General features: G+C 43.0%; 1 protein-coding gene across 1 annotated transcript in view; it reads left to right on the top strand.

Annotated features, from left to right (window-relative positions):
* Positions 1-850: 850 nt before the first annotated feature.
* Positions 851-10,522, top strand: part of LOC109465674 (UDP-glucuronosyltransferase 1-2-like) — a 10,918-nt gene continuing 1,246 nt past the window's right edge. Inside the window, exons 1-7 of the mRNA XM_019763055.1 lie at positions 851-1,173; positions 2,792-2,891; positions 3,783-3,975; positions 4,650-4,906; positions 7,385-7,527; positions 7,972-8,048; positions 8,482-8,701. Of these exons, the coding sequence (XP_019618614.1) occupies positions 851-1,173; positions 2,792-2,891; positions 3,783-3,975; positions 4,650-4,906; positions 7,385-7,527; positions 7,972-8,048; positions 8,482-8,701 (1,313 nt within the window). The remainder of the gene's footprint in view (positions 1,174-2,791; positions 2,892-3,782; positions 3,976-4,649; positions 4,907-7,384; positions 7,528-7,971; positions 8,049-8,481; positions 8,702-10,522) is intronic.

The raw sequence follows: 10,522 nt of genomic DNA, 5'->3' as shown, positions 1-10,522 counted from the left end.
TGTTTACAGTGAACTTGAAGGCTGGCCAACAGAGCAGGTTTCAGCAGAACGGAACTTCGACACCAAAACCTGTACACATTACTACATATTGTTCAAGTGTGTGGGTTCTCTTTTAAAGGATAAATTCTCACGTTAATTGATCTATGAGAACATGACTGAGTACGTGAATATTATAATGATTCACTGAGGAAGCCTTGACCTGGTTTAAGACCATAGGCTCAGCATCTGGTTACCATTACATCTATAAATCGGTGTACGAAATCCTGGTACAGCACAGGATGTAATAAGACGTCAGTGCGGGGTCCCTTAGGCCACAGCAAGTAAATTTTATGGATGACATCCTCCGCAGACTCGAAATCTAATGCGAGCGGGCGAAAAAAACAAGGTTCCTACATTTTAAAATTTTGACACAATCATTGTACAGATGGTTTTCATCAGTGGGAACATCACATATACACATCACATATACACATCACATATACACAGCCAGCATCGCATATCACTGCATCAAAGTAAGAAACAAAACATTAGATTAGATACTTTTCTTATCTCCCCTCTTCATAGTTATCTGCCATCCACGTTCCGGCATGGCAACAGACATCTTTGCCCATTTTCGGCATGTTGACCACTGTCAAAGGGCAACAAAATTTCTTGTTTTTTTTTCCCCAAATCAGGTACAAATTAATGCGCGCTGATGTCATCCATAGAAATTACTTGCTGTGGCCTTACTCGCGCGGCTACATCGTCAAACCCTTTCTTGGTCATCACAGGCGCTGGGTCCAAAAGTCCATCACTCCTGTAGAGTTTTACTTCTGTACATTCCCGACTGATAGTTTGAGGTACTACAAGCATGTCCTTGGCACAGGGAGCGTCGTTTTCCTTCTCTCTGTCCGTTCTAGTCTTCTGTACGAACTTAAACCCCGTGAGTTTGGGTAGGATCCTGATCCCCGGACCTCCGCTGGGCAGCCGGTGGGCCGTGGTGAACAAAGTCGCGGCTGAGCTGGTGAGAGCGGGACACGAGGTCACGATGCTGGTTACCGAAGGGACGGAGGACAGCATACGGGACAGGGGGAAGTTTTCCCTGCTGACGACGCGGCATCCGGACGCGCTACGGTACTACAAGCAGCGTGCGAACAAACGCGTGAGTCTGACGCCGTCTCAGGGAGTACTAAGGTAAGGCCACACCAATTTAATTTCTTGGTTAACGGATTTTTCTAGAAAATAATGGAGCGGGCGGGCGAAATGAAAATAAAAACACGCATAGGCATCCTATTATGGCCCAAAATGCTACGATAGGAGGCATGAAGTCAACACACCAGGCTGGTTCAAAATTTAAACAATGAGTTTTAAACTTTTAATGATACCATTGTATTGAAAGATTGATTAGCTGTAACAACCAGAAAGAAAATGACTGTTTTCAACTGTCCAGGGCTAAATATGAGCATTTTGAAGTTGATTCTTAATTTTTTTTTTTTTGCGGATCAGAAAAAAATTAAGCGGGTGAATCCATTAACCAAGAAATTAAATTGGTGTGGCCTAAGGGCCTGCATGCCCTTTTTCGCAAGGCGTAATCAGGCCTTTTAAGTCTTCGTAATCCGTAGTAGCCTCCGTATCAGGCTTATAGAACCGGGGTTTGCCCAGTTCTGACGGGGGTAATTCAACCAGGCCGGCTATGTTGTCTATATGCAATCAGAAAAAAAGCACATAAAAGCTCCCAAAGACCCTGAAGACCCCCCAAACCCCCAGTTTTTGGCATGCTTTGGAGGCTAATCCGTAGGCAGTCTCCAAAAATCTACGTAATTCCTAATCATTACATTAGCCGTAACACGTAATTGGTTGTTTGTATCCTAGGTAAGGCCATGTTGATTTGATTATATGGATGACATCCTCTGGGAACCCCAAAACTGATGCGAGCGCGCGAATAAAAAAAAAGTTTTGCAAAAAAAAAGTTGCTTTCATGAAATCTACGTTGTTATGAAGGTCGAACAAATGACAGAGTATGGTATGGCGAATAATCTACTCTTTAAATTCATTTCTTTGCATTTTAGTTTTTTGTTTGATTTTGGCATTCTACGACATTGGAATCGTTTTCAAATATTTTTTTTTCCAACTTTCGGTATATATTTGCTCATTTTGCAACTGTTTTGTACAATTTACAGTGTGGTTGGAAACTTTTTTTTTTGGAAACGGCCGAAAATTCATGCGCGCGCGGATGTCATCCATATAATCAAATCAACATGGCCTAAAGCATACCTTTCTGCAACTAGAACGTAATCCATAAAGTACTACGTAATTTAACATAATAATTCTGAGAATTTAACGTAAGGCCAAAGCAAGTAAATTTTATGGATGACATCGTCCACAGACTCCAAATCTAATGCGAGCGGGCGAAAAAAAAAACAAGGCGGCCCGAAAAAAGGTTCCTACAATTCAAAATTTTGATTCAACCATTGTGCAAATGGTTTTGATTCAGTAGAGCATCACATATACACAGCCAGCATCACATATCACTGCATCAAAGTAAGAAACAAAACATTAGATCAGAGTCTTTTCTTGTCTCCTCTCTTCATAGTTATCTGCCATCCACCTTCCGGCATGGCAACAGACATATTTGCCCATTTTCGGCATGTTGACCACTGTCAGAAGGCAACAATTTTTTTTTTCAAAATCAGGCGAAAATTAATGCGCGTGCTGATGTCATCCATAAAAATTATTTGCTGTGGCCTAAATCGTAATCGGCGGTGAAAATCTTGCGTAGTTCGTAATTTTCACCCCCTGCTCGCCCTCTCAGGTTAGTACCGGAGGACCTGTACTCCGCGCTGTCCTACGTCCTGGATCACGCGAAGTTGTACGAACTTTTCGCGTCTGAGTGCGAAGCGACTTTCCAACAGGTTTGGTTCACTTATTGAAATACATTTTATTTCAAACTGTTCATTCCATAACAACGCTCGAAATGAGTTGACTATTCAAGCTTCTACAATTTATCCCAATTTCTCTACACTTACAGACCAAGAAAAACTTTTCTTTTAACTTCCCAAAACCCACAAATTTTGGAAAAGGTGGGACATTACGTCTTCCATGGTTTACAGAAGAGAAGTCGAACCCTTCAGACATAGTTTTAGACATAGTTCTAGTTTTAGACAGCTACCTTTATCATGTAGACTTAAGTTATTTTATACTGTATTTCATTGTTCTTTTATGTTTTGTAATTTGCAATTAGCCTCCGGGCACGAATTTGCAATAAACATTTCAATATATTCACTGCATTGTGTAAATCTAGCTAATCACCTATTTATTCTCCGATTGTGATTACATGTATTCTGTTTGATTCATTAGCTCAATGTTTTCCTTCACTTCTTTTGCTGTTACTTTATTGTTATGTACTTAATAATTATTTAGACTTGATTTGATAAATGTAATGATGTAAGAATAAGACCACCATGACTTTTTTCCTTTCCCTACACGTTTATTTCGGTTATGTATGTCCGAATGTGGCGTCGGTGGCGCAACGGTTAGAGCGGTTAGAGTCGGAACCAATAGGTCCCGGGTTCGATACTAACCGTGGCCCGACGTTGTGCCCTTGGAAAAGGCACTTTACACGACTTCCCCACCTGTACGGTGGAGTGACGCCCACCGAGCCTCTTAGGCTAATCTGTCTGTGTGCCAAAAAAAATAAGGATTTGGTGCGCCGATGTGACAACATCTGCACATTGGCCACTGAGAGTCGTTAATTTTTTTTTAATGTCCGAATAAATCAAATTAAATCCAGTCCAATCACACAGGGCGTACTAAACGGCACGGAGTTTGACGTGGTGCTGTCGGATTTCCTGTCCCCGTGCGCGGTGATCCTGGCGCGGCACCTGGGGCGGCCCGTGGTGTCGCTAGCCCGCGGCACGCCGGGAGGGTACGACCTGACCGCCGCCGGAGTCCCCATGCCGCCCGCGTACGTGCCGCAACTCGGACTCACACTCACAGGTAGTCATGGTATAATTACCTTCGCTAAGAAGGTTATATTTTCAGTAGCGTTTGTCCATCTGTTTGTCCGTCTGTCCGTTTGTCTGTCTGTCTGTGAACAGCATAACTCAAGAAGCTTTATATGCATTGTCATGAAACTTGGTAGGTGGGTAGGTCTTGATGAGACCTAGAAATGATTAGATTCTGGGTCCCCAGGCGACTTTGGTTGGTACTGCAGCAGGACTTCCGGTTTTGATATGTCGCGATATGGACACGCTAGGGTCACAAATTTTGGATGGTAGATAGCTCTTGGGGTAGGGAAGAAGTGACATGAGTTTGGGTTCCCTAGCGGCTTGCTCTGGAACCGCAGGAGCGTTTGTTGAAAAATCTTCGAAGGAGGATAACTCAAGAACCGGTTGACAGATTGTCATGATCGTTCAATAATAGGCCTATGAAACCCTTGTGATATGTAATTGAGAACGACAAAAACATCCGAGGATATAGATTATTTAGATTAAGGCCTAATTTTCATAATTTATGGGAAATTGCTATAATGTCATAGTTGTAACTCCGACATAAGGACCCTGTCGTGTATCGATCTTGATACGATGTTTTACGCTATGTTTGCAGCATCGCAGTCGTTTTAGTACCTTCATCAAAACGAAATTACGACACGTAAATAATACCATCCACAGACGACATGACCTTCCTACAACGTCTGGAGAACGTGCTGGTCCAGTTGGTGACGTCATCGCTGACCGGAAGTGTGCTGCTCCGTCCGTTTGACCGGCTGGCCCGGGAACAGACCGGAGTGTCCGTGGCCGAGCTGCTGGCCAGCACGGACCTGTGGTTACGTCACACCGACCCGCTGTGCGAGACGCCCCGGCCCGTCATGCCCAACATGGTGTACATCGGGGGGATCACTGCAGAAAGGCCAAAGCCACTCACACAGGTACAATCATAGTAATAATAATAATAATACATCAATACACCGTCAACATACCTATCTCGAAGTCATTTTACAACAACAGTATCTTTCCCCGGACTGCAAAATTATGGAACTCTCTTCCAAACAGTTGCTTTCCGTCCGAATACAATCCACAACACTTCAAAACAAAGGTCCATCGCCATTTCCTGACATAACTACATTATACTCACTTAAGTACCTCTAGCTCTATGCCTAGAAGTGGCCAAGAATAATTGGCATTGCGTTGAGCGACACCGTTAAAAAAATAAAATAAATGAGTTTATATTGTCCAATTAGTACCCGTGCAATCGCAGCCTTGAACGGCTGAATTGATGCAGGGTATCACATAATCATCAATCCAAATCAATCAAATAATGCACATGATAACACAGATTTGCTCCACAAACTTTTTGTGGAACTGTCGCAAGGGTCTGTGCGGCCGCCTTCGGCACCACAAGGTGACCTCAATACGCCTTTCCCCAACCTAAGGTAGAGTGAGTGTGGGTGGAGTGAGGAAGGTTGTGTAAAGTGCCTTTCCCAAGGGCACAACATCGGGGCACATGTCCAGGCATGTCCCAGGTACAAGTCGGGATCAAACACGGGTCTCCCCGTTTCACAGTCGAACGATGTACCACTGCGCCACCCGACGCCACTTAAATAGTACAAAAGATATTCATGTAGTCATAGTATGACAGATATTTGACAGATGTTCAAAACATGAACCAACCACAAAGTTTAGAATTACCGCCTCCAGGGCTAAACCACTCACTCACTCACGCGCAGGTCAATTGACAAAAGTGTGTGGCGATTTCTAACTTAGGCCACAGCAAGTAATTTTTTATGGATGACATCAGCGCGCGCATTAATTTTCACCTCATTTTTGGATTAAAAAAAAAGAAATTTTGTTGCCTTCTGACAGTGGCCAACATGCCGAAAATGGGCAAAGATGTCTGTTGCCATGCCGGATGCAAGATAACTATGAAGAGAGGAGACAAGAAAAGGCTCTGATTTAATGTTTTGTTTCTTACTTTGATGCAGTGATATGTGATGCTGGCTGTGTATAGGTGATGTTCCTACTGTACATTTGTATCAAAACCATTCGTACAATTATTTAGTCAAAATTTTAAATTGTAGGAACCTTGTGTTTTTTCGGCCCGCCTTGTTTTTTTTCGCCCGCTGACATTAGATTTGGAGTCTGCGGAGGATGTCCTCCATAAAATTTACTTGCTGTGGCCTTAGAATGTGAATGTGTGTGTTGTCATGTCACTTTAGGAAATGACATTACTGGCCAGCTCCCAACGCGAGTGCTGGTGACACAATCACACATTTGACTAGTCACTGGCTCGCCCAGCGGTTCCGCTCGCCCCAAACCGTAACCTTGAACTACATACGTCATCTGCCGTCTGAGGTAAACAGGGATGGAATCTGGGTCAAGGACAAGGAGCAGGGGAGACACAAAGTCACGTTCGACTCCTCGGCTTTCTACCCCTTTGTTTCTAAGAAATGAAAATCGTGCCAAACAAGGATGCACCGCGGGCGGGATTTTGTCTCGGCTGAAAACCTAGTCTCTACCAGACTAACTACGCTGGCTATATATATAGGAGAATAATTGCCAGGGGAGTTTGGTCGCCTTGTAGGTTTGACTGGCCGCGCAGTTAAAGAAACTACCCCCCCGCGGCCGGACTCCCTTGGTCAATTTTTTGCCGAATTCTTCGATCCGTATTCCCGTAGAAAGGCCTGGTGGAGGCTACTGAAAACCACTGATCTTTACAAACGCCCATGCATATGCTACCGGGTTATACTAAGTCACATATTGTAGCAGTTTTATTGTAGTTTTATTCATTTCTGTTTTATTTATACAGGGTAGAGACCTCAGTGCTATTTAAAAACACTACTTTTCAGGAATGCCCTGTACGTGACAACAAGTTACACATAAAAACAATGAAACCAACACATTAAACAATACATAAAGTTATAAAACAACCAAGCGTCAAAACAGAATCGTTAACCGCAAATCAGTGTCGTTAAGCCAGGCCAAGGTCAGAGGTCAGCAGTGTTGTTTCAGAACCTTCTTAAACGACAGGTAAGACGTGGCCACTCTAACTGTGGCAGGTAGGCAGTTTCAAGCAAATGCTCCCCTATATGCAAACTTTCTTCGGCAAGATTCCAGTCGGACTTTAGGAAGTTTTAAAGATAGGTTTGAGTTGTGCCTAGTTTGGTAGATATGAGATGTTCTACAGAACATTTGTAGGTATTCCGGTACTTGTTGGTGTATTGATTTGAAGACGGTTTGAAGGAGGTGCATTGGCCGACGACTTGCCAGGGAATTCCAACCTAAGGCAGACAGCTGTATATTATTAATATGTGACATACGTGGTGTACCAAGAACAGGCCTTGCAGCACGATTCTGAAGTGTTTGGAGGTTGTCTGAGAGAGATTATCATCATCATGTTTTACGCACAGGAACTAGAAGAGTCTCTGGCCAAAGTAGCGGGAGAAAACATCGCGGTGGTGTCGTTCGGCTCCATGATAGATCACTTCGATGCGGACCTAGCGGAAGTCCTGAGTACTGCACTTGGCCGCTTACCATACAAAGTCGTTTGGAGGTAGGCACTTTCAATTACATACTGCCAAATAAAACATCTAAGGATATAGATTATGCAAATGAAGACCTAATTTGCATGATTAATGGGAAATTGCTATAGTTTCGAAATTGCTATAGTTTCATTGTTGTAATTGCTGGGAATATCATACTTGCAACATTTGGAAGTTAAGTGAAGGTGAACATCAATACAAATTTATTCAAATTATGACCTCATTTTCATAATTTATGAGGAAGTGCTAGAATAGCCTATTTGTTAAGATAAGGCTGTCATTGGGTGGATAATATGATCAACTGATATAATCCATGCAAATGAGGCTCTTATTTGCGAAATCAATGATTAAAATTGTATATTTCGTAAACCGGAAGGTTTAACGTCATTTGGCGACGGAATGAGATCGTGGAACTCTTGTTTGTTAATGAACTTTGTTTGTTTGTTTGTACTCAGATATCGAGGTCCATCTCCGCGTCACCTGGGTAACAACACGGTGCTGTTGCCATGGTTACCACAGAACGACCTGCTAGGTAATATGACGTCATCATCCTTTCCCGCAGACCAACCCTCTGGTCTAGTTAAAGTATAGCGCTTTAAGTTCTGTAAAAGTTACAAAATTGGTCCTACACTTGTATTGTGAGACGTATGTCTCTCTCCCTGTGCTAAGCGACTACTCTCCCCCTGTTTTAAGCGACCAGACTCGCCTGTTTTTAACTGTTACCCGTCATACCCCCTGTGCTAGACGACCGGCAGGCCCGGCTAGTTGTGACTATTGTCCGTTTCTTTCCCTGTGCTACGCGACCGGCGGACCCGGCTGTTTGTAACTGTATCACGTCTCTCATTGTTGTAAGCGACCGGTAAGCGACCCGCCTGGTTTTAACAGTTTCCCGTCTCTCTCCCTGTGTTAGACGACCGGCGGACCCGCCTGATTTTAACAGTTTCCCGTCTCTTTCCCTGTGCTAGGCGACCGGCGTACCCGGCTGTTCGTGACCCATGGTGGCGCGAGCGGCGTGCAGGAGGCGCAGTACCACGGCGTGCCGATAGTCGGCGTTCCGCTGTTCCGGGACCAGTTCAGCAACCTTGCGCGGGTGGAGGCCCTCGGTACGGGCCGGGCGGTGCGACTCGGGGAGCTTACAGCAGACAGCTTACACAGAGCGTTACAGGACGTCACTAACAATCACACGTACGGTTATATTTCTATCTATAGGAAATCTGTAGGAAACTGTCATAGAAGAACTTTATTGCACAACAACTGCACATGGTACAATGTTTGGCAACTACATAAAGAGAGTAACAACAATAAAATAAGTGTGTTGAATAAGACCTAATGTCGAATAAAACCTAACATATCTATATCATAATTATTCAAATAATAAGGGGTAGCACAAGTCTTTGATAAAGTGTTACAATCGAGTGGGCTAATCACAAGTTTCGGTATCTTTTTCTAATAACAAAACATTCCTTTATATATCTACCTATTTTTGCGTTGTGGGAACCATAACATGAAAAGATATATTCAAATCTGTCTCCAACATCGAGACTCTTGAAATCTATGGTATTTGATTCGAGAAATGTAAATAGCTTGTTACGTATAACATCATATTTGGTACATTCCATAACAAAATTAAATTCTCGCTTCCCTCCCAGCTACAGAGGAGACCTCCGATCATATGTTTTGTCAGTCTGCGTTTATAGCATTCTCCCTTTTCTTCCTATGACTTTACTGTATCAAGTAACTATAAACCATAACTATGTACACAAACCAATCACAAACACACAGCAAAAGACTAGCAGCAAAGTGTTAACGTTGCTTATTTTGCTTTCGGATGTCAATGCATTTGTATTTGTTATTTCTGAATAATTCATATGTCATAATTCATATGTGATGATAACGTTCGATCATTTTAAATGGACTTGAGAGGGATCAGATGACTTGAGCGCTTTACTTAGTGCATACGAAAATAGCGAATTAAACCTGTATAAGGCCATATCAAGTAATTTCTATGGATTACATCAGTGCGTGCATTAATTGTCTTCGTCAGAAGGACTATGAAATTGTCTCACCGGAGTGTGGGGAACTGCGGATTTTGCAATATAACTCTGGAAGGCATCATTCGACGTCCATGATTTTTGGCAGGTAGATTACCGCTGTTAAGGCCGAAGTCAAGTACAAGTTTCGGCTTCGTGGGGGGTCCTTGCGTCACGTTAGTGCACCTTTTGTGTTTTTGGCTTGTTAGCAAGATAACTCAAGTATTTGTGAAATGTTGATTATAATTCTTGGTGTGGTGCTTACTATTGTCAGGACCAAGGTTAAGTTCGTTACTGAGCTTCGTGGGGGGGTTTCGTTGTGACTACAGGGGGCATTTTGTTAATTTTTCTTGTGAGCAGGATAACTTTTGTATGTGTGGATGGAAGTTAATGAAATTTGATAGGCATGTTACTGTGATAGTTTCCAAGATTGAGTTTAAAGATGAGAGTCGTGGAGGTCGTTATGTCCCCGTAATAGGACCTTTTGTGTTTAGAAATCCCCACCTACATCTGCTTGGAGACAGCCGACAGCTGGATATAGCTGGGGAACCCCATAATGGGATGGGATCAAATGACGTTACATTGAGGGATTGTACTATAACTTCAGCAGGGGGAGGATAGGTTGGACATGTCAGGTTATTTTCTTCGGCCGGCCACACCAAGTAATTGCTATGGATGACGTCCACTGGAGACCTTAAATCTAATTACCTTGAATTTAAGGCAAGCGCGCAATAAAAACACGAAGGGCCGAAAAACGAGATGCCTAGATTTGGAATATACTAACTGTAGAAGTACAAATGTTAGGACACAAAGAACACAAGAAACAAGTCTTCTATTTGTCATAAAGACAAATTAACAAAACAGCAGTAGTCACCCCGTTCTGATTCTTTCCTTTATAACATCTTCTCTTATTATATTTTGCGGCGCTGTTGTGACACTTTCAACACAGTAAGAATTTCTTGAACGTTTTTTTCCA

Source organism: Branchiostoma belcheri, unplaced genomic scaffold (assembly GCF_001625305.1).
Source record: "Branchiostoma belcheri isolate BF01 breed outbred unplaced genomic scaffold, Haploidv18h27 scaffold156, whole genome shotgun sequence".
In the NCBI taxonomy this organism is placed as follows: domain Eukaryota; kingdom Metazoa; phylum Chordata; class Leptocardii; order Amphioxiformes; family Branchiostomatidae; genus Branchiostoma; species Branchiostoma belcheri.
The sequence above is the reverse complement of the archived record's forward strand: the minus strand, read 5'-3'. Positions and strand labels throughout refer to the sequence as shown.